We start from the raw sequence: 24,342 nt of genomic DNA, 5'->3' as shown, positions 1-24,342 counted from the left end.
TGCTTTTAGGTAAGAAACAAGGATGAAACTCTCAGCTACTCCCTCCATAATTAACAGAGCTGAAATGGTATTAGACATTAGCATTGGAAGCTTCTCTTTTTCCATAGGGTTTTATCAGAACCTCAGGCATGCAGATTTTGTGAAAATGAACCAGCATGCACAAATATTCTTGATAAAGAGTAACTGTCATTCTTTTTTATGCTATTACTGTAAATGTAATGTAAAAGTCAGCAACAACATCAGGTACCCACTTCCCACTATAACAGCACTTATTTATTTATGTCATTTGTATCCCACAATTATCCCAAACAAGTTTGGGTTTAATGCAGTGGCGTAGCTACGGGGGGCCATGGGGGCCTGGGCCCCCCTGCTGACGACCCTCTCGACCCCCCCTTCCCGCCGCCAACCCTCCCCCGCCACCACCTACCTTTGCTGGCGAGGGACCCCAACCCCCCCCCAGCCGAGGTCCTCTTCTTCCGGCGCAAGGACGTCAGACTCACAGAAACAGAACGAAGCCTTGCGCCGGAAGAAGAGGACCTCGGCTGGCGGGGGTTGGGGTCCCCCGCCAGCAAAGGTAGGCGACAGCGGTGGCGGGTTGGCGGTGAAAGGGGGGCGAGAGGGTCATCGGCAGGGGGAGGGGCAAAGTTGGTGGTGGCGGCGGCGGGGTCGGCAATGGTGGTGGGGGGGTCGACGGCGCCTAGGGGGGCTAAAATGTGCCCCCTCACCTCAGGCTCTGGACCCCCCTCCCGCCAAAGTCTGGCTACGCCCCTGGTTTAATGTGGCTCACATTAAAAGTAGAACATCTGATAACAAATCCAAGTTACATTAGTTGTAAAAACAGAATCTTATGTGAATACAATGTAATAACAATAATAGAATGCAAAAATCAACAGGAATAGTACATCTTAAAGACTGAACAGTGAACAGTTACTTTCGCCAATGAGAGGTGATCTTAACTACGTTTTTAGTACTTTGCGAAATATGATAAAGTCATTGTATGAAATAATTGCTTAGCACTATAAGGTCACCCACATTTGGGTATGGATCCCAGATGTGTGCGGAAACTCATTAGTCAACTGGGTGCTTACAATTACTGGAATTAATTGGAGTTAATTGTTACTTAATTGGTAGTAATGAGTTACACATGCATCTGCCTTATGCCCTCTTCTCTAACATGTGCACCTAAATTTCATAGTGTACACTCAAAAAGGAGTGTGGCCATGGCAGGGGCAGGTCAGGGGTATTCCCAGAAATTAGGTGCGATGTTATAAAATACTTGGATTTACACAACCAACTGCCATCAATTGGGCGCAAAGATTTAAACCAGGTTTCAGCAGGCGTAAGCCCTCATGCCCAAAGCTGGGCATGGGAATCCAAGCTAAGCTATACAGGTTGCTTAGTGCTAAGCAGCCTTTATAGAATTGGTGCTTGGGGGGAGGAGTGGAGGAGTGGCCTAGTGGTTAGAGCACCGGTCTTGCAATCCCCCGCTGCTGCTCCTTGTGATCTTGGGCAAGTCACTTAACCCTCCATTGCCTCAGGTACAAACTTAGATTGTGACAGAGAAATCCTGGGACAGAGAAATATCCAGAGTACCTGAATGTAATTCACTTTGAGCTACTACTGAAAAAGGTGTGAGCAAAATCTAAATAAAAAATATATATGGCGTCTAAACAAAATTGGCACATAAATCAATGCCGCCAAAGTGTATTCTATAAGCAGTGCCTAGATTTAGGTGCAGTATATAGAAAATAGTTTGTTGATATCTCAGCACCTAAAACTACGCACCTCCATTTACACCACCGAGAAAATGGCGTAAATCCTGCATGTAGTAGATTTATGCGCACTGGCCCATATTCTATAACTACGCATGTGAATTTCAGAACGCCCATAGCCATACCCCTTTTAAACTGTACATGTTAGAATGTAGGTGCAGTTTATTACAGAATATGCTTAGCGAGTTGTGCGTGTAAACTGTAATTATTGCTCATTATTGCTTAAGTTCTGTTATCAATGTTAATTAACAAGCCAATTAAGTTACACATATTGTTATAGAATAGGCTTGGATTTCGGCGCAGATCTCTAGGAGCACTAAATAGAATCCAGGGTTAGTGTGGATCTCAATGATGCCTAGCCTAACTTTGGGCACCGCTTACTGAATCTGGCCTAAAGGAGCTATTTCTCTACAGGTCACCTGAAGTTAGATGCTGTTGATGATAAGTGCTAAGCGCAAATTCTATATCAGCAATTACACACATATTTGCCATTATCAAATACTAGAATAAATCCACAGTTATGGACCTAATTTTAGGTGTGAGCACTTATGCTAGATCACTGGCTAGTGTAAATGCTCACGCCCCACTGCTGTCATCTAACACATGTGCTTATATGTGCTAGACACATCCCTGACCCGCCCATGCCCCCCCCCCTTTGCAGACTACCAACTAAGGGCAGTTACATGTGTAACTAAATCGTAATGCCAACTGCCACCAATTATACTTGATTATTGGTTGCTAATGCCGTTTTGGCAGACAATTTAACCATTGTTACATTCATACCTGGCACTGTAATCTATAATTTGCACACACAGCTTTGTGAACTAACCCCCAAATTCTATAAATGGCGCCTAAAGATAACTGAATTAGCTAATCGGTGATAACTGGCGACAGATATCAATAATTGGCAATAATGTGGTTATTACACGTGTAAAATGTCTTACACACCTATCGTATAAACTGAGCGCCTAATTTCTCTGGTGTACAACTCCAAGGGGAGCATGCTAAGGAATTAGGCATAATATAAAAAAAAAAAAAAACTGTCATTTATGTGCCTAGCTGCTACAATGATAATGGTCCCATCACTTCAAGACGCTAAAGTACTTTCATAAATTTTCATAATACTGATATCAGGATAGCATTGCTATCCAAGTATTTTTTTAGTACAATCTGAATATATAAAAACATTTTTTGTGACTAGCACCACTTAACTTGCAGCATGTTTCCAACACAGTGAGAACCTCCACCGACATGGCCAAGTTTTGTAACTTCCTCAGGGAAGAGCTCCAATTCTATACAACCTGCATATTTTCTCACAGAGAGAGAAAATGGCCGTGACATTTACACCAGCCTTTGAGCTGGACTAAGTGTTCGCACCTAAGCTTAGGTGCAAAAATGCAGACTTATATTAGTATCCTATAAAGGCTGTTCTGCCCGAAACTCCTATTTATAGAATTGCTGATTAGCACCCACATGTTTGGTGCCTAAAGTTTAGCCAGCCTTTCTTGAATTTACCCCTAAGCATCATATTGTGCGCACGTTTATAGAATTAGGGGGAAAATATTTTTAAAAGACCAGTTTCACAGCCACTCGTCCGAGAGCACTGAACTGACGCTACAGACAAACTCTTCTGCTTCAGCAGAGCTCCTGGTTCAGCTACATCTTCATCTCCTCTGTTTAACCTCTATCTCTTGTTGGCTCTTCAGCCCTGTCATTTACTTCTGTCCTTCCATGTACTTTCCCCTCCCGAATTATAGCTATGTCATGCAAGGTTCCACGTTAGGAGTTACGGACCAAGAAAGGGATCTGGGTGTCGTCGTCGTCGTCTATAATACACAAACCTTCTGCTCAGTGTGCTGCTGCGGCTCGGAAAGCGAATAGAATGTTGGGTATTATTAGGAAAGGTATGGAAAACAGGTGTGAAGATGTTATAATGCCATTATATCGCTCCATGGTGCGACCGCACCTTGAGTATTGTGTTCAATTCTGGTCGCCGCATCTCAAGAAAGATACAGTGGAATTGGAAAAGGTGCAGCGAAGGGCGACTAAAATGATAGCGGGGATGGGACGACTTCCCTATGAAGAAAGACTAAGGAGGCTAGGGCTTTTCAGCTTGGAGAAGAGATGGCTGAGGGGAGACATGATAGGAGGTATATAAAATGAGTGGAGTGGAACAGGTGGATGTGAAGTGTCTGTTCACGCTTTCCAAAAGTACTAGGACTAGGGGGCTTGCGATGAAACTACAGTGTAGTAAATGTAAAACAAATTGGAGGAAATGTTTCTTCACCCAACGCATAATTCAACTCTGGAATTCGTTGCTGGAGAACATGGTAAAGGCGGTTAGCTTGGCAGAGTTTAAAAAGGGGTTAGACGGTTTCCTAAAGGACAAGTCCATAAACCACTACTAAATGGACTTGCGGAAAAATCCACAATTCCAGGAATAACATGTATAGAATGTTTGTACGTTTGGGAAGCTTGCCAGGTGCCCTCGGCCTGGATTGGCTGCTGTCGTGGACAGGATGCTGGGCTCGATGGGACTCTTGGTCTTTTCCCAGTGTGGCATTACTTATGTACTTATGATATAGCTGTTATGCGCTGACTGAATATTCAGCGTGCGATAACCGGTTATCTCCTGCTGAATATCTGCAGATACCGGTTAAGTGCTATTTAACTGGCCAGGAGCCATTCCAGGCCAGTTAAATAGCGCTGAATATCAACCGGAAAAACATTAACCAACTGAATTGATGTACCAGGTAAGATGGGAGTGATCAAGGGAGCCAGAAGACAATTTGAAAACCACATTGCTACAGTCTTAGATGGATTTAGGACCAAACGATGTTCCGTCAACCGAAGAATTAACAGGTGTAAGACAGTCCTGTAATGGAGTTATATCTGGGAAATAAAGAATTAGTGGTATGTATTAACAGGATATCGTCTGCATAGTAAGATGCAGAGATACCAGCATCTTGAATAATTGTGGTTTGTGGGATTAGAAAAATATTGAATAATAAAGGTGATAACATGGAACCTTGTGGAATGTCACAAGTTAAGTTCTGAGGGGACTAAGTAGCCTGCTGAAGAGTGACCACAAATGAACACATTTTCCAAAAAGGATGCAAACCAATCCCAAACTGTACCTGCACTTGATGTACTTGGAATGCCTGATCTGGGATATTTTACATGCTTAAACAGCATTGGAATCCAGCTGCTGGCGGTACAGTGTCCTACATCATTCTTGCATGATTACCATCTAGTTTCATGTGCCACCAGCATAATCCCTTCCCAGTGATGTTCTGCTGCTAGAATACTGTTGCCTTAACAGCATCTGAATCGTATCAGCTTAAAAAAATAAAAAGGGGTTGCTTATGAATAGGTTTAACATGGAATAGCCTTAAAAAATCACAATCCAGTTCAGACAGCAAAAATAGGCCTAGGGAGCATGCAATGAAGCTACAAAGTAGTACATTTAAAACAAATCGGAGAAAATATTTCTTCAATCAACATATAACTAAACCCTGGAATTCACTGCCAGAGAATGTGGCAAAATCAGTTAGCTTAGCGGGGTTGAATAACTTCCTAAAAGAAAAGTCCATAAGTCATTTTTAAGATGGACTTGGGGAAATTCCACTGCGATAAGCAGCATAAAAAGTATTGTACTGTTTTGGGATCTTGCCAGATACTTGTAACCTGGATTGGCCACTGTTGGAAACAGGATACTGAGCTTGATGGACCTTCAGTCTGTCCCAGTTTGACAAGGCTTATTTTCTTATGATCAAAGGAAGGTTTGACAAACAATTCAGCAGGGTTCAAAGGTTTATTCAAAGCATTCATATGGTGACTTGACACTGTCATAGTTCAGCATGGTCTGCCTGCATCAGGGGTCTAACATCTAGGATATCCTAAATTCACAGCATTCAGATGACAATTCTTAAATAAACCTTTGAATCTTGGTGAACTTTAACACAGTACCACTCTGTCTCTGTCATACCGGAATTGGCCATCTCCATCACGGTACTATGTAAGCCACATTGAGCCTGCAAATAGGTGGGAAAATGTGGGATACAAATGCAACAAAAAAATTACATAAACTCCTGAGCTGTTTGTCAGTCGTTCTCTTCGTCATTACCACATAAGAACAGCCCTAACGGGTCATAGCAATGGGCCATCTAGCCCAGTATCCTGCTTCCAACAGTGGCTAATCCAGGTCACAGTAACCTGGCAGAATCCCAAATAGTAACAAGATTCATGCTACCAATCCCAAGGACAGCAGTGCCTTCCCCCATGTCTATCTCAATAGCAAACTATGGACTTTTCCTTTTTTCTCCACTCTCCTTCTGCATCTCAATCTTACAGAAGGCGCCAGGCTGCTGGAAATTCTCAAGCTGCCACATTCCCTCAGATGTAAACACTCCACTATTATTATTATTATTATATTCCTGTCTTTATTCCACCTTAGAGGGAGTTAGCCTAACCACAAATATATATGTATCCTTTCTTCCCTACACCTTCAAACTGAATTCCTGAACTTAAATTTGAATCCAGTAAATGTATTTGGTTCTGTGCTGGACAACAAGGAATGTGAACTGAAACCTGCACTCTTTTCCCAAAATGTTTACTTAAATTATTCCTCCTAAACTCAACTTTCTGATTGTAATTAAATGATCAATACCTGCCTATTTCCTGTCTACAGAGAAACAAAAAGCAAATACATCTGCCAGGTCACCTCTTCTGCATCAGTTTGAGGTTTCAAAAATCATTTGAAGGTTTACAGCAGAGATGTACATTTGCATAAAAGGAACACACAGTAAAAAAAAAATGCTTCTTGAAGAAAATAAATAAGAACAAGGTTTTCCTTCCTTAACTTTGCTTAAAACTGGTCCCCTCTCTCCCCCAGTAGCAGAAAACATTAGTCAAATATCAGTCCATTTCACCCAATCTGTAAACCAAGCCCCAAAAAGCTACTTTAAAACACTGTAATATCATTATCATCAATAATATTAATAAAATCGGTCACTCCCTAACACCTTATACGGTACCACCTCCAGAACAATTATCCCAAACTCTGCATACTCAATCTAATTCTTCGATTGCTGCCTGTGACAGCCGGTACCTAAAAGCACACTTTCACTTAAGTTAAAAAGTTCCTAAAGATTTCCCCTCCCTGCTATGCGGTCAGCTCCCTAGATATGAATGAACATTGAGTGGCTTTAAGCCTGTGAAAAGATCTACGCCCCCCCCCCCCCCCCAATAATCCGCACGACCTGCTTCTCCGCCGCGTGCGAGTCTGCAGCGAGCTAATGCAGTAAGCAGATGGGCCGACTAATGCAGCAGGTGGGACAGATGGCAGCCCGCCCGGGCCGCATCCATCTCCTTCCGCGCTGGTTACGTTCTATCAGCAGCGCACGGGAAAAGAAAGAGGACGCCCCGAATCAATGAGGTACGCCTGGCCAACTGCTTGTGGCGCTCCGTGAAAATGTTGGAAAGAAAGAAAAAAAAAAATACACTTTACCCGTAGTTGGGAAAGAGGGCTGGCTTCAAACGTGTGGGGCCAGTTGCGATAGATCCTCGGCAGTGTAGATAAAAGAGTATTAGGAGCAAAGGACGAGATAGATCTATTTGATATACATCTTTAAATAAGCCTCCTTCTCCCCCCCCCCTTTTTTTTTTTGAACAAATACGTGTACAATAGGCGCACAGAACGTGTGTGTGTTGGGGGAATGGAGGAGACCGCACAACCCGATAAATCACTTCCCCGGATTTCCCTACGGCATCTGTTATTTCTAAAGATACGATGACATCTAGAAGATTAACTGACGTTATATACAACCGGCATGATTTAGCACTAAATAGATCTTCAAAATATTTTGCATATGTATAGTAGCATTTCCCCATCCATCAGCATGATACATGTATTAATAATGTATTAGTATGTAGAAATAATTTGCTTTGCAAAATGTCAAAAGACGGTAGCAAGACACTGCGGCCGTGCCAACTTAAGCTGAAAGTTAAAAAAAAAAAAAAACTAAAAACTCTCCCAGGTGCCTGACACGTTTTGTGGGTTATGCTGGATGCAACATCCCGTGCAAAGAGTTAGCCCGAGTCTACCCACGCTGTTTAGAAGAATCCAGACAGCAATACTGAAAAAAGTGTGAGCAATTAGAAACGCCCGATCAGTTCTTAATTTTTGTTCCCTTCCTCCCGGTAACATAGAGGGCTGAAATGTTGGAAAACTCTCCTCTTACCTAACTCGGATCAAATTAAGGTCCTTTTTTATCAAGACGCGGAAATGCCGACCGAGCGCTAGGGTTGGCCAACTAGACCCAGCTTAGCCCGACAGGGTTGATCCCGCCCTGCACTTACCCCAATGCATGCAGGGCCGCTAGGGCGGCTCTATAAGACAGGCCCTAAGTAAAGCTAGGCGCAACTACGCCGATGCTCTTCTGAGCCGCAGTTATCAAAGTAATTGATATGTATATTATTAACCATAAAGCATAGACAGCAAACGGTGTGCACAGGGACTGGAAGTAAAAGAAGGTATAGACGTTTTTATTAATAACACCAAAAACTTTAGAAAGCCAGCCCAAAAAAGATAGTATCTTATTTTATTAGCCTATAACGTGGGCTACCACAGTAAACTGTGTGAAGAAATCCAAAAACAATTAACGTATATACATCGGTTAGAAAAAGTCTAGCTAATAGTCCGAAGAATCCCACGAATAAATGGCTTTCAATATTTCTTGAAATTGCCCATATCTCTGGATATATTAATTTCTGAGCATTATTCGTTAAAGTCTTGCAAGGTGAACTGCGCCTAGCAGGGAATTATGGGCCTCTAAGTTTACACAGAAAAAAACACTTCTGAGCTGGAGGTAACAACCTTGCCACGACAAGCTTGCAGCAAAAATAAAAGGTCTTTAGAATTTAAGAAAGTGGGACCCCGGTAGATGCTTTAGAGCTCCACCAAAAAGCTTCCGAACGAGGGCTGAGCCACTGCCCTGCCAGGCAGGATGCGGCTGCGGGGAGTTCAGGGTGGATCGTGTGGGTGTTTTCATCACAACACTCAGCTGTAGGTAACACACTTGGCCCACCGCTGTGTCACCATACAAAACGCAATAACAGTTTAATAACTGGTTGTATCCTGTCGGGATGCAGCCGGGGGTCCCCTGATGCTCCCTGCAGCATATCTGCTCCTCCTGCCCATCTTCATTTCTCTCATTAGCCTCCCACTCTTGTCACTAAATACCTGAAGTTCTTTGGGACAAACAAGTCCTTTACTCATTGCGCATGTCTGATGTGCGTCAGTCAATAACTGTATCCCTCAATTAATGTGTTTTGCCTTGCATACCGCTACATGACCTACCGGTACTCTGTCAAATCTAACAGTACTATTAAAAATATCAGACTACAGGATCCTACATCCTTCATCTTTATGATGTTGGGCAGACTAGATGGACCGTGCAGGTCTTTTTCTGCCGTCATCTACTATGTTACTGTGTTGTACAGTAACACAAGAGTGAAGAAATAATGTATCCCTGGTCGGCCCATTCCATATTTTGTTTATGAAACAGTGCTCGGTGTGTATATTATATTCTTTATTTCACATTGGGTTTTCTGCCAGCTGGGCAGACTTTTTTTGTTGTTGTTACGTTATCAACTCCTGCTAAATCTGCCTAACTTGGTGTGGGGGGGGGGGGGGGGGGGTCAAGGGTACTGGTGCGTTATATGCCTGCTTAGTATATAAATGCTACCTTTTGGCACTGACTCAAAAACAAACACACACATGTGCAAATCGCCCTGCAAAAGAAGGTGGAGTTTATGTCTAACCAAGGAGGCTGCAGCAACAACAACAGATGCATTCTGGGGAATTAAAAGGTGACCACTGTTGCATAAATAAGCATAAATAAATAAAGTCTTACTGTATCCACTGACGAGGTAAGGGGGACAATTCTCTGGCAGTCATCTTGCCTTTAATTACGGAGTCCGAGGAAGAGCACTACAATTTCCTATAGTCCACTGGATTAATTGATCCTTATATTCTGAAAACTGAGAAGAAGAAGATTCACTCTGTGCTTCGAACGCACATCTGGTTCAACAGCAGCAACTGAACAGTACACAAAAAAAAAAGTAATTAAAAAAAACGCCAGAATCTCTCCTATAAGCTACAACCACCCAAGACTGTTCTGTGGAGCTTGGAAACAGAGCTGCTAATATTGTGGGAGTGAAAATGAAAGCATCCCTGCCTCCGATTCTTTGATGATCATTATCTAAACTCCAGGAGGCTGTTTACAGAGGGTCCCGGGAGCTTCCGTGTGCTACACTTTCTTTTCCTGGTTTATGAAAGAAAAAAAGAAATCACAGTTAGCAGAAGAGGCCATGTCATTTTTTTTTTTTTGCGAGCCTGAAGGGCTGTTTAGTAAACAGCCAGGGCAGAGGAGCGGCTCAGCTCTCCTGCTTTCCTTTGCACGATGGGGGATCCTGTTTGCACTGTACACTGCCATTCTACTCTCAGCCTGTTTGGAGCTGTCCACGTCCGATGCTGACCAGCCAAGGGTTTGTGGTTTGTGCTGCTCCCTACACCCGAAACAAACTACCGCCCTCGACTGGAAATCTGGGACAGAGGAGGAAGAACTTCAAACAAATATGTATATAGGTAGATATGAAAACATTGCTGAGCAGCTTTCTTTGGGGGGGGGGGGGGGGGGGGGAGGAGGAGGAAGAAGGTAAGATAACGAGAAACTCAGCCTAACAGAACTCTCTGTAAAGAATTGGAATTCCCAGTATGTCAGAGTTATTGGGGGGGGGGGGGGGGGGGGGGCTGATATATACACCTGTCCCGACAGTTTTAGCTTATGTTTTGGACACAGACTATAGAGAAGCTTCTTTCTGATGTTAACGAGACACACGAGATCAATATGGGATTTGATTTGGCTACATTTGTAAGTGTGCCAAAAATATTCGGCAGTGACTGCAAATGCAAACACACAGATGCCCTGGGATCTGAAAGAGCATTATGGTGATGCTAGGGACCTCCAAATCTTTGTGCACCTGGGGCTTTTCTGTGGCTTCTACAGCCTGCCCCTACTTTCAGTCATCATATAAATATAAGGTAAACCATTAATTTTAATGAGAAGTCTGTGATGTCACTTCCTCACAAGCTACCCTTCAACAGTGTCTCTTCCTTCCTAGAGCACTAGCATGCGCTTACTGCAGCTTAAAAGGGCTTGGTCATTTCCAAATGTGCATGCACAAATCATGCACTAATCGATATTTTTAAATTTTTCTGGACGAGGGCATGTCTGTGCTAATCACTTAGCAACATTTATATTGCTGCATGCTAGGTGATTAGCGCAGGATGAGTGCGGGAGCCGTTAGCACCTACAAAATAGGTGGCAGCAAGGGCTTACATGTTAATTTTTGGTAATGGCCGCGCTGCCTGGCCATTAATTCGGAAAATGGAAAATCGGCCATCTTCCAGCAGTGGTATAAATGGCCTTAGCGCATGCTAAGGCCACTTGGTACCGCAACTTTGTAAAAGGACCACTTAACCTGCTTTTTATCCCACATGTAACCCTCTATTTCTTCTCACACACGTCCAATGCCTCTCTCATCCCCTCATAAACAAACACCATGTCTTCCAGGTACCCTTAAGATCAGGGTTTCTCAACTCAGCAAATAGTCAGGTTTTCAGGATATTCACAATGAATATGCATATATACATACCTTCACTGTAGGCAAATCTATCTTATACATATTCATTGTGGGTATCTTGAAAACTTATTAGACATGTCCAGAGGACTGGGTTGAGAACCCCTGACTTAGACGCAACACCTCCCCATTCCTCTCCCTTACATGCAAATCCCTGCCTCTCCTATATGTAATCCTCGTGTTTCATATCACACATACTGCCACCCACATGGCTCCACCATCTTACAGACAACTCTTCCACACAGCTTGTTTTTTTCCACATATGGCTCTTTTTTCCTTCTACCCATCACCATCTACGACATCTTCCTTCTCTCACCACCCCCCCCCCCCCCCCAACCACTTTGGCCTTCGTTTTCCTTTCTCCGTTTCCCCTGCTTTCTCACCTTCCGCTGTCCATGAAATCCTCTCTCCCACTTTCTTTGCCACTAGGACAGGAACCTACATCCTTCATCTTTATGACATAGGGCCGACTGGTTAGCGCCTGAGTAGATCAGCACAGCAATACTTTCTTCTTACTCTAATTCTCCTCCTACTCCATCGCTTCTTAGTGCCCATGGCCTCTCTGCCCACTTTCTTTTTCCAAAAGCCTTTAGCTCTCTCTCTCTTTTCTCCTCACCTGTAGCATCTTTTTTTGTCCCCTGTTCCACAAGAACTGAGTATCTGAGCCCTACTCTACCATTCTGGATGTTCAACACCTCCCAACTTCTAACACTGCCAACTCCAGAAACACTTTGAAAACTGATAGTTCCGTGGTAATGGAGTTTCTGAGCCTTAGATCAACTTTGCTGCTCCAATCGTTGGGAGAAGAGTGAAGGAGAGAGGAAGGGGGGAAATGAGAGAAACACGGCACGTGAGAGGGAAGGGAGGCCGGGAGTCCTCTTTTGCACCTTAAAAAATTGCCTTCCAAGCAGCATCCATTCAATAAGTTTGGAAGAGCTGTATGTGTTCATGCAGGCTAGGCCATCGTTCTCAAGCAAGGTCATGGTGTGAAAACCTCTCATGGTCCCCATGGCTGCTCCCTCCCTATCCCTCCACCACTTACTTCCAACTTAGAGAAGAGGCAAAGGGGGATGGGAACGAAGTAGGACAGGCACTATGAGCTGTGCTAGCTGCTGAGGCCATAGCTCTGCATTCTCAGCATGAAATTAATTTGGAAAACTGTGGGGCCAGCGGGGATATATCCTCAGCAGTGTAGACAGGAATATTAGCAGGGAAGACTGGATGGACCCATTGTTTATTTCTTCCATCATCTGCTATTTCATGATGGGATCGCTGATTGTCATGTAGACATTACATTTTTCATTAACGTCTCTCTTCTCCTCATTACTTCCCTCACCATATGTGGGTCACTCCTACTCAAGAATTATTTTGTACAGCAGTGAGTCAAAACCGTGTAGAAAATCTGAATGCCAGAAAATGAATCAGTTTTTCTTTCTAACCTGCATATGCCACTTTTTCCTTTCTAGATCTACTTCTTTTCTACTTGATTGTCTGTCCAATCACTTTTCTTAATATTTTTGTCACCTTATTTCCCCCCTCACCTCCTCTTCTCCTCATTCTATCCCTCATCCTCCATTTTACTTCACTTTTTTTGCCCTCCACATCTCTTTCTACAAATTTCTTCCCTCCCCCCCCCCCCCCCCCCCCACTGATTCCTCTCCCTTTCCAAACTTTCAGCCAGTGGAACAAACCACATTCTCTCAGGATGCTTTCCCAGATGTGCTACTTATGAACCTTGCCTGTGGTTCTAGAGTTTCCATCACAAAGTAGAAAGAAATCTGCAGGACACAAAAGCAAGGACGCTTTCAGCAGCACATCATGAGAAAAATACAATTGGTGATATATTTCTAGCTATTTGACTGTTACCATGGCTCAGACATTTTTGCAAAACTAACCCTTGACAGGGAGGGAGAAGGATTAAGAAAAGAAATAATTGCATTTATGTTTATAAAATCTGTCATGCATGAATATTAAGATTGCTTCTAATGGGAACCAGGTTATCTACTTTGTACTTTTGAGACACCCTTTAAAATACTAAACAAAAACAACTAATATATCTACTACAACTCTGTACTCAGACTACATGCATAAATCTACTTAAACTCTATGAGAAAATCCCTTACCCAGATTAATCCACTGCCCAATAAAAAAAGAATACATAGCAGGTGACTCTGCAATTAATAGTCTTTTTTTTTTAATTTATGCACCTTTCTGCATCATACAAATGGCAACTAAGATGAAATGAATCGTCTTGGCTTTTACAGACTCCAGCACTAGTGAACAGCAGCAGAGATTCTGAGCCCTTTGTACGGACAAAGCTTACCGGTATCTAGTATCTTCAGGGCCTACCATTACCTCCTACAATATCTGGTAGGTCTCCTAAAGGCTCAGCTCTAAGAAACTAAATTGTGTATAAGAAGATTTGTTTTAAGCCCGTCATAGCCAGAAAATAATTAGTTAAGCTTCATAGGTGATTCTCTAACCAAAGCCCCTTTGCCTCTGAGGTGTACAGTACCTTCCAACTCAAAGCCTAACATTCAAGCAGGGTCACACAGATGCTAGAATTTTGCTCCACAGATACAAAGGGGGTAATTGCATAAAGGATTTTTCACATGTAAGCTGATTGAATGCACAAAAAAAGGCCTCTTATAGAATTCTCTCACCTGGAAAAGTACACATGGGGATAAGATGGTGGACACTTTTATGCAACCAGAGGGTAGGAATGTTTGGGAAAGAGTCGGGGTAGAGTGTAGGCAGATTCATAATAGGTGAGTATTATTATGGGGGAACATTCTATAAATAGCGCTCAAAAATTGATGTTGAAAAAATTGGTGCTAACGCAATTCTCTAGAGGGCATGTTCTTTATAAAATAGTACCTAGTGAAAATGCCCACACCTAACTTTAGGTGCCAGACTTACACCTGCTGAAACTTGGTGTAAATGCCGACACCCAAGTTAGGCAGTACTCTATAACTGTGCATGCAACTTTTCAGAACGCTTCTGACATGCTTGTGGCCACGCCCCTTTTTGAGTTACACGCCATGACTGATAGAATAGCGTGCAGCCAGATATGCGTGCAAATTTTAGTGAGTTGCTTAACACCCAATTATCGATAGTTAAGGGCTTGTTACTCAATTAATTTGAGCGAGCATCTTGGGCACGCAAATTTGGACACCGTATATAGAATCGGGGGTTAACCAGCTCCAGAGATGAGGTAAATGCACATGGCCATATTTTAGCAGCAATCTGGGCTGCTTCTGTGATGCTATTTTATAAAGACACAAAGGTGCCTATGTGTTTTTATCAAATACCCTCCAAAATCAGTGCTTACTTGACCCCTCAACCTAGGCAACCTATTATAGAATTACCCTCAAAACTCTTTAGTAGAGGCTGGCTCAAAAACTTGCCGTGTTGCTGAAAAAGTGCAACAGCATGAGAAAAAGACAAAAAAGGAATGCTATACTGATACAGTAAATTAACTTGTGAAATCTTTGTGGCCAGTATGTTCCTGAGTGGAGGGGATGCAGGCACATTCATCAGCCAGACACCTGGTTTTTCACTAATGGCAGAAAGCTGTGCCATGGGATACCTGCCTAGACCAGCTATATACAGGCTGTGACAGTATCATTCTAACACAGCAAAAATATCTCTTCACTAATTGTCCAGTTACATAATAAACCTATGCAGTGATGTAAGCCTGGCTTACTATGAACGTTCCACGCCACCTGCTCAAAGAGTATGTGAATGTCCAGCACCGATATACCAATGTGCCCCCTTTTTACAACTCTGAGAGTTCTACCTTCCTGGTGCATGCAGCAGTAGCGTAGCTACGTGGGGCCGGGGGGGGGGGCTGGGCCCCTGTAGATTTGGCCCTGGACACCCCTGCCGATGACCTTCTCGACCCCCCCTCCCGCCGTCGCCTGCCTTTGCTGGCGGGGGACCCCAACCCCCGCCAGCCGAGGTCCTCTTCTTCCCTCAAAAGGCTTCCTTCTGTTTCTGACGTCCTGCACATACAAAGTGCAGGACGTCAGACTCACAAAACGAAGACTTGCAGATCAGCTGATCTGCAAGGCTTCGTTCTGTGAGTCTGATGTCCTGCTCATACAACGTGCATACAACGTGAGCCCTTGGACCACTGCCGTGGGGAACAGCGATCAAGCGCAGGTGAAGTCTAGCTGTTCCTGCTCTGCCTGTCCCAGCTTGTTTGCCTCTGCTGCAACTCCAGTCCGGGGTTCCAGTCCTGTTCTGCCTTGCCTCTGGTTTGGGGTTGGTTTTGCCTGCCACTTCACGGCAGTGGTCCAAGGGCTCACAAACCCTGTACCGTGAGAAGCCTGACAATTCAGATGTAGACTTGCTTTTGTGTTTTGGATTATTGTATTGCTGTATAACCCAATTATGCTTCAGCTCATGGACAGGCTTTCTCCTATGAATTTTCTGGTACAGTGCAGAATTCATGGTTCCTTCAAAAATAGCAAGTTTTCTAGGTCCGGAGGCAGCAAAGCATTCTCATACCAACACCACCACATTAGACTGTTGTTATGATGTTCTTAATGTGGAATGCAGAATCCCACGGATTCTATAAATGGTGCTTTAAATTGTGTGCTGAAGGTTGGGACCATGCCCAATTAGTGTGCACAATTTAACTGAATAACAAACCAATTAGCACCAATAATTGGGTGCTAATAATAAATTATTGACCCAAATTGGCAACAATTGGAATTTGCGCGCGCATCTTAACATATTAGACGACAGCCAATATGTGCAGATATGTATGGTCCATCCAGTCTGCCCAAAAACATAAACTCATAGCATTAAGTATGATGAAGATACTACATATGTATACTTGATCTTGATTTGTCCTTGCCATATTCAGGGAACAGACTGTAGAAGGCTGCTCGGCACTGGCCTTATTCTCCAACTTCTGAAGTTGTCATCGAGCCCCACGCCAGCCCACCCAAATCTGTCCAGGCACAATCAGGGCACAGACCATAGAAGTCTGCCTAGCACTGGCCTTATTCTCCAGCTACTGAAGCTGAATCTGTTCAGCTACGATCAGGGCGCAGACCGTAGAAGCCTGTCCAGTACTGGCTTTGCTTCCCAAATTACTGGTTAGGCGTATTCTAGTAATGCACAGATCTAAAAAGGGGGTGTGGCCATGGGAGGGGCAGGGGGATTTCCACCTGGTTTCAGTTGGTGTAATTCCTCGTGTCTGAAAGTTAGGTGCAACTCCTGGGCGCTAGGCGCTGTTCTACAAATGGCGCCCAACTTGGAGCACCATTTATAGAATAGTGCTTAGCGCTTATGTTTTTGGTGTCATATATAGGGTATGATACATACCTGTAGCAGTTGTTCTCCGAGGACAGCAGGCTGATTGTTCTCACGACTGGGTTGACGTCCGCGGCAGCCCCCACCAACCGGAAGAAGCTTCGCGGGACGGTCGGCACGCAGGCCACGCCCACCGCGCATGCGCGGCCGCCTTCCCGCCCGTGCGCGACCGCTCCCGCCAGTGAATGACAAGCAATAAAATATGAAACACACAACTCCAAAGGGGAGGAGGGAGGGTAGGTGAGAACAATCAGCCTGCTGTCCTCGGAGAACAACTGCTACAGGTATGTATCATACCCTTTCTCCGATGGACAAGCAGGCTGCTTGTTCTCACGACTGGGGTATCCCTAGCTCTCAGGCTCACTCAAAACAATAACCCAGGTCAATTGAACCTCGCAACGGCGAGGGTACAACAGAAATTGACCTACGAAGAACAACTAACTGAGAGTGCAGCCTGACCAGAATAAATTCGGGTCCTGGAGGGTGGAGTTGGATTTACACCCCAAACAGATTCTGCAACACCGACTGCCCGAACCGACTGTCGCGTCGGGTATCCTGCTGGAGGCAGTAATGAGATGTGAATGTGTGGACAGATGACCACGTCGCAGCCTTGCAGATCTCTTCAATAGTGGCTGACTTCAAGTGGGCCACCGACGCTGCCATGGCTCTGACACTATGAGCCGTGACATGACCCTCAAGAGTCAGCCCAGCCTGGGCGTAAGTGAAGGAAATGCAATCTGCTAGCCAATTGGAGATGGTGCGTTTCCCGACAGCGACCCCTAGCCTGTTAGGGTCGAAAGAAATAAACAATTGGGCGGACTGTCTGTTGGGCTGTGTCCGCTCCAAGTAGAAGGCCAATGCTCTCTTGCAGTCCAATGTGTGCAACTGACGTTCAGCAGGGCGGGCATGCGGCCTGGGGAAGAATGTTGGCAAGACAATTTGACTGGTTAAGATGGAACTTCCGACACCACCTTCGGCAGGAACTTTGGGTGAGTGCGGAGCACTACTCTGTTGTGATGAAATTTAGTATATGGAGCATGAGCTACTAGGGCTTGAAGCTCACTGACCCTACGAGCTGAAGTAACTGCCACCAAGAAAATGACCTTCCAGGTCAAGTACTTCAGATGGCAGGTATTCAGTGGCTCAAAAAGGAGGTTTCATCAGCTGGGTGAGGACGACGTTGAGATCCCATGACACAGTAGGAGGCTTGATAGGGGGCTTTGACAAAAGCAAGCCTCTCATGAAATCGAACGACTAAAGGCTCTCCAGAGATGGCTTTACCTTCCACACGATAATGGTAAGCACTAATCGCACTAAGGTGATTCCTTACTGAGTTGGTCTTGAGGCCAGACTCTGATAAGTGCAGAAGGTATTCAAGCAGGTTCTGTGCAGGGCAAGAACGAGGTTCTAGGGCCTTGCTCTCACACCAAACGACAAACCTCCTCCACTTGAAAAAGTAACTCTTTTTAGTGGAATCCTTCCTAGAGGCAAGCAAGACCCGGGAGACACCCTCAGACAGACCCAACGCAGCGAAGTCTACGCCCTCAACATCCAGGCCGTGAGAGCCAGGGATTGAAGGTTGGGGTGCAGCAACGCTCCGTCGTTCTGCGAAATGAGAGTCGGAAAACACTCCAATCTCCACGGTTCTTCGGAGGACAACTCCAGAAGAAGAGGGAACCAGATCTGACGGGGCCAAAAGGGCGCTATCAGAATCATGGTGCCGCGGTCTTGCTTGAGCTTCAGTAAGGTCTTCCCCACCAAAGGTATGGGAGGATAAGCATACAGGAGGCCGGTCCCCCAATGAAGGAGAAAGGCATCTGACGCTAGCCTGCCGTGTGTCTGAAGTCTGGAACAGAGGCAGCTTGTGGTTGGTCTGAGAGGCGAAAAGATCCACCGAGGGGGTGCCCCACTCTCGGAAGATCTTGCGTACCACTCTGGAATGGAGCGACCACTCGTGCGGTTGCATGACTCTGCTCAGTCTGTCGGCCAGACTGTTGTTTACGCCTGCCAGGTACGTGGCTTGGAGAAGCATGCCGAACCGACACGCCCAACGCCACATACCGACGGCTTCCTGACACGGGGGCGAGATCCGGTGCCCCCCTGCTTGTTGACGTAATACATTGCAACCTGATTGTCTGTCCGAATTTGGATAATTTGGCAGGACAGCCGATCTCTGAAAGCCTTCAGTGCGTTCCAGATCGCTCGGAGCTCCAGGAGGTTGATCTGCAGATCCTTTTCCTGGAGGGACCACAGACCCTGGGTGTGAAGCCCATCGACATGGGCTCCCCACCCCAGGCGAGATGCATCCGTCGTCAGCACTTTCGTGGGCTGCGGAATTTGGAATGGACGTCCCAGGGTCAAATTGGTCCGTATGGTCAACCAGAGCAGTGAAGTGCGGCAACTGGTGGAGAGGCGGATGACATCCTCTAGATTCCCGGTGGCTTGGAACCACTGGGAAGCTAGGGTCCATTGAGCAGATCTCATATGAAGACGAGCCATGGGAGTCACATGAACTGTGGAGGCCATATGACCCAGAAGTCTCAACATCTGCCGAGCTGTGATCTGCTGAGACGCTCTGGTCTGCGAAGCCAGGGCCAAGAGATTTGGTGTGCCCTGGCTTCGGGAAGGTAGGCCTGAGCCATCTGGGAATTCAGCAGCGCTCCTATGAATTCCAGAGACTGAGTTGGCTGGAGATGGGACTTTGGGTAATTTATCACAAACCCCAGCAGCTCCAGAAGTTGAATAGTGCACTGCATGGACCGAGGGCTCCTGCCTCCGAGGTGTTCTTGACCAGCCAATCGTCGAGATATGGGAACACGTGCACTCCCAGCTTGCGTAGGTAGGCCGCTACCACCCCGAGGCACTTTGTAAACACTCGTGGGGCAGAGGCGAGCCCAAGGGCAGCACACAATACTGAAAGTGCCGTGCGCCCAGGCGGAATCTGAGATACTGTCTGTGAGCTGGCAGTATCGGGATGTGAGTGTATGCGTCCTTTAAATCCAGGGAACATAGCCAATCGTTTTTCTGAATCATTGGCAGAAGGGTGCCCAAGGAAAGCATCCTGACTTTTCTTTGACCAGGAATTTGTTCAGGCCTCTCAGGTCTAGGATGGGACGCATCCCCCCTGTTTTCTTTTCCACAAGGAAGTACCTGGAATAGAATCCCTGCCCTTCTGCCCGGGTGGTACGGGCTCGACCGCATTGGCGCTGAGAAGGGGCGGAGAGTTCCTCTGCAAGTACCTGCTTGTGATGGGAGCTGAAAGACTGAGCTCCCGGAGGACAATTTGGAGGCAGGGAGGCCAAATTCAGGGCGTATCCGTACCGCACTATTTGGATAACCCACTGTCGGAGGTTATGAGAGGCCACCTTTGGTGAAAGAATTTTAACCTCCCTCGACCGGCAGGTCGTCCGGTACGGACACTTGTAGGGCGGCTATGTTCCCATGGATCCAGTCAAAAGCCCGTCCCCGGCTTTTGCTGTGGAGGCGCAGGGGGCTGCTTAGGCGCACGCTGTTGACGGGAACGAGCCGCGCTGGGGCTGTTCCCTGTGCCTGACGAGGCCTTCGGGCCGGCTGGTTGTACCTACGCTTCGCAAAAGAATAGGGTGCAGCCTGCCGAGCCCGGGAGAAAAAACGCCCGCCCCGCGGGGGCGGGTGCTGAAGGCGCCCGGGGGAGAGCTTGTCGAGAGCGGTTTCCCGCTGATGCAGTTGGTCAACCATCTGCTCGACCTTCTCGCCAAAAATATTATCCCCCCGGCAAGGGACGTCAGCCAGTCTCTGCTGGGTGCGGTTGTCCAGGTCAGAGGCACGCAGCCATGAGAGCCTGCCGCATCACTATACCTTGGGCCGCAGCACGAGATGCCACGTCACAGGTGTCAAAAATCCCCCTGGACAGGAACTTTCTGCACGCCTTCAGCTGCCTGACCACCTCCTGATAAGGCCTGGACTGCTCCGGCGGGAGCTTATCGACCAGGTCCGCCAGCTGTTGCACATTGGTCCGCATGTGGATGCTCATATAGAGCAGGTAAGATTGGATGCGGGTCACGAGCATGGAGGATTGGTAGGGCCTTCCTCCCAAATGAGTCCAGAGTGCGAGACTCCCGCCCCGGGGGCGCCGAGGCGGTATCCCTCGAACTCCGTGCCCTCTTGAGAGCAGAATCCACGACCGCTGAGTCATGGGGCAACTGGGGCCGCATGAGCTCTGGGTCAGAGTGGATCCTGTACTGGGACTCTGCTTTCTTGGGAATGGTGGGGTTAGTTAGTGTCGCACCCAGTTCCGAAGCAGCGTCTCCTTCAGGACATTGTGCAGCGGTACCGTGGAGGACTCTCTAGGTGGTGATGGATAGTCGAGGACCTCGAGCATCTCGGCCCTTCGGCTCTTCCACAGAGACCACGGGGAAGGGAATGCTTATAGACATATCCCGCACAAAAGAGGCAAAGGAGAGACTCTCAGGGGTGAGAGCTTCCTCTCTCCGGTGAAGGCGTGGGGTCCGAGGGAAGGCCCGTAGACTCCTCTGAGGAGAAATATCTAGGGTCCTCCTCTTCCCCCACGAGTCCTCATCCTCGGTATCGGACATTAGCTCCTGTAGCTGAGTCCTGTACCGGGCCCGGCTCGACGTCGAGGCACCGAGGTCGCGGTGTCGTCGAGCGGTGGACTCCCACGCCGGCGGGGACGGAGCTCCCTCCATCGACGTCGACGGGGACTCCACCTGCGTGGCGGTCGAAGACGGCACCGCAGCAGCGGCGGTGTCGACAAGCCCCGGCGCCGGGCTAGAGCTCGCCGGCGCCACAGTCATCGGCGCCGAGGGCGCAAGCACCCCCGGCGCCGGCACAGCCTGGCGCATCAGCCCTTCCAGGATCCCCGGAAGTGATGGCTCTGAGGCACTCGTCCAGGCCCGCTGCCGGGAAAGGCGGTGGGGCCGGATAGGGTGTCGGTGCCAGAAGCTGCTGGGGGCCAGGAGACGGCACCGAGGTGCCGGAACCCCGACGCGTCCGGTAACCTCCACCACTGACGGAGATCTCTCCTCTCTGCGATGACGCTTCGGCGTCGAGTCCTCTCCAGGGTGCACCGAGGGCTCCCGGTGACGGCGCTTCTTATCTTTTTTCCGGTGCACGTCACCGGCGCCGGAGGGCATGGAGGAGGAGGAGGTCGATCCCCCTCGGTCTCGAGATACCGGGTCCGACAGGGTTCGGTTCCCGTGGCTCACGAGCTGAGGGAGTGACCGGGGCCGACTGACCACGCGGCCTCTCAACCCCACTCTCACCGGCGGACCGGCGGGCCGACGGGACCTGTTCTCCTGGGGTCGCTGCCATCGGTGCCGATGTCTCGGCATCGATACCGGTACCGAAGAACCGGCCTTCGATACCGATGCCGTCGAGGTCGACGTCGAGGGGCCGGCGCAAGTTCCAAAAAGACGGTCCCGCAGAACTTGCCTCGTAACCTGAGTCCGTTTCCGGAGACCGAGGCACAAAGCGCACGACTTGAGATTGTGCTCCGGCCCGAGGCACTGGAGGCACCAAGCGTGGGTGTCGGTCTGCGAGATCGGCCGGCCGCAGCGACCACACTTTTTAAATCCACTCGGGACCTTCGAGGACATCGACGGAAAAATCGCGTCGGCGAAGTCAAAGTCAGGCAATGGTGGCTAAAATCACACCACGAAAAAATCAATCGACCGAGCGGGCCACTAGGCCGCAACGTGGCGTCCCCGCTAGTAAGCGAGGGAAAAAGGGAACGCGTGCTCCACACGCGCGAAAATTCTTTTTTTTTTTTTTTTTTTTTTTTAAACAATACAAACAAGATGAGAGGAAACCGAACGGGAATCCAAGCAACGATCCGCGTAAACGCGGTCGAAAATCCGGCGGCTGAACAGAGAGAGAGGCAATTGCACAACTCTCTCAGTCGCGGAAAAAAAGTAACTGGCGGGATGTGGTCGCGCACAGGGCGGGAAGGCGGCCGCGCATGCGCGGTGGGCGTGGCCTGCGTGCCGACCGTCCCGCGAAGCTTCTTCCGGTTGGTGGGGGCTGCCGCGGACGTCAACCCAGTCGTGAGAACAAGCAGCCTGCTTGTCCTCGGAGAAAGAATTGTCCAATTTGCTTACATTAGACATATTGGGACGTGTGTTGCCAAAGAGTTCCACTTTAACTCATCTGTCCATAGAACATTATCCTAAAAGGCCCTGGGATCATCCAGATGTGTTTATGCAAATGTAAGATGACCATTGATGTTAACTCTTGGATAGCAGCAGTTTCTGCCTTGCTATATCCCATGAATCCCAGTCTCTTTCTTATTATGGAGTCATGAACACTGACCTTAGCTGAAGCTAGAGAGACCTGCAGTTCTTTGGATGTTTTTCTGGGATGTTTTTGTGACTTCCCATTTGCTGCACTCTTGGAGTAACTTTGGCAGTCCCACACTCCTGGGAAGTCTGTTCCAAGGCTTCTCCATTTGGAGAAAATGTTTCTCACTGTGGTCCGGCTTTAGAAATTGCTTTGTAACCCTTTCCAGACTGATATATTTCAACACTTTTTTTCTTATCTCTTCTGGAATTTCCTTTGACTATGGCATAGTGTTTATGTAGAAACTTTGTAGTGACTATTTCACTGTCTCGGTAAGGTTCAATACATAGTGAAGGTTAGAGTCAACAGAGCTGGCTACAATCAAGTATGGCTGTGTTCAATGAGCTGAACATAATTTTCAATTAAATTTAGTCAACTGGCTGGGATGTGGTCAAGATGGCATCTAGGCAGGATGCTCGTGAATGAAGCTCCTTAATTTTTGCTTCTAATTCTTACCTTGAATGCCTGGGCCTAAAGGGAAGCTTCAAAGGCCTCTCTTCTCAAAGCTGGAGACTTCAGTGCTGTAACAAGCGTCAATTACAACTTTCATGAGACCATCTCCAGTATCAACAGGTGCATTTGTATTGTCTGGGGTGGAGAAGAGCCCCAGCATGGACAGTGAAATTTTCACTCAGGCCATAGTCTCCTTGTGAAACTTTCCAGAAAATGTTTATGAGAAATCTTTCATTTCTACCTGTTGTAACTAGACAAATGGCTAATTCTTCAGTGGTTGCTGATTTAGATATTTTGGCTGATCACAAGAAAGATTGTAAATAGAGAAACAATAGTTATTTGAGATCACCTGTGGTTTTCTTTTCTGGGTGAGAAGATTCATTTATTTCCTAACTTGTCTCAGACACACAATCATCATAAAAGTTCTTCTTCTGTGTAGGGTCAGTATCCATGGGAGCAAAATGTCAGCTGCAGTATCCGTATGTCATCAAATTAAACAATGTGACATCATTTCTATGAACCATCTCAATTTTGAACTTTTCTGGATAATTGCGTTGTGATTCAATAGTCTGGATTGAGTTAATAACCAGGTTTGAGCTGTATTTGTCTGGATAGAGTCCCTGCTTTTAGATTATTTTCTTTAATTACGCAGCTTCTCATGCATTTTGGAGGCTTCTCCTTATTTTGTAGGCTGATGAGACTTAGAATTTTTATTTGTGGATTATATATGTTTCTTTATTAGTCTTGTGGCATT

General features: G+C 46.8%; 1 protein-coding gene across 6 annotated transcripts in view; it reads right to left on the bottom strand.

The window, feature by feature from the left end:
* ESRRG (estrogen related receptor gamma) overlaps positions 1–24,342 on the bottom strand; it is a 1,192,991-nt gene that overhangs the window by 384,293 nt on the left and 784,356 nt on the right. For 4 of the 6 annotated variants that reach the window (XM_030196026.1, XM_030196025.1, XM_030196028.1 and 1 more), the window contains one exon: positions 9,689–9,815. The exons of the other annotated variants lie outside the window; for them this stretch is intronic. In XM_030196026.1, coding sequence (XP_030051886.1) covers positions 9,689–9,732 — 44 coding nt within the window. In that variant the 5' untranslated portion in view covers positions 9,733–9,815. The remainder of the gene's footprint in view (positions 1–9,688; positions 9,816–24,342) is intronic. 6 annotated transcript variants of the gene reach the window in all.

Source organism: Microcaecilia unicolor, chromosome 3 (genome assembly GCF_901765095.1).
Source record: "Microcaecilia unicolor chromosome 3, aMicUni1.1, whole genome shotgun sequence".
Lineage (NCBI taxonomy): Eukaryota > Metazoa > Chordata > Amphibia > Gymnophiona > Siphonopidae > Microcaecilia > Microcaecilia unicolor.
The sequence above is the reverse complement of the archived record's forward strand: the minus strand, read 5'-3'. Positions and strand labels throughout refer to the sequence as shown.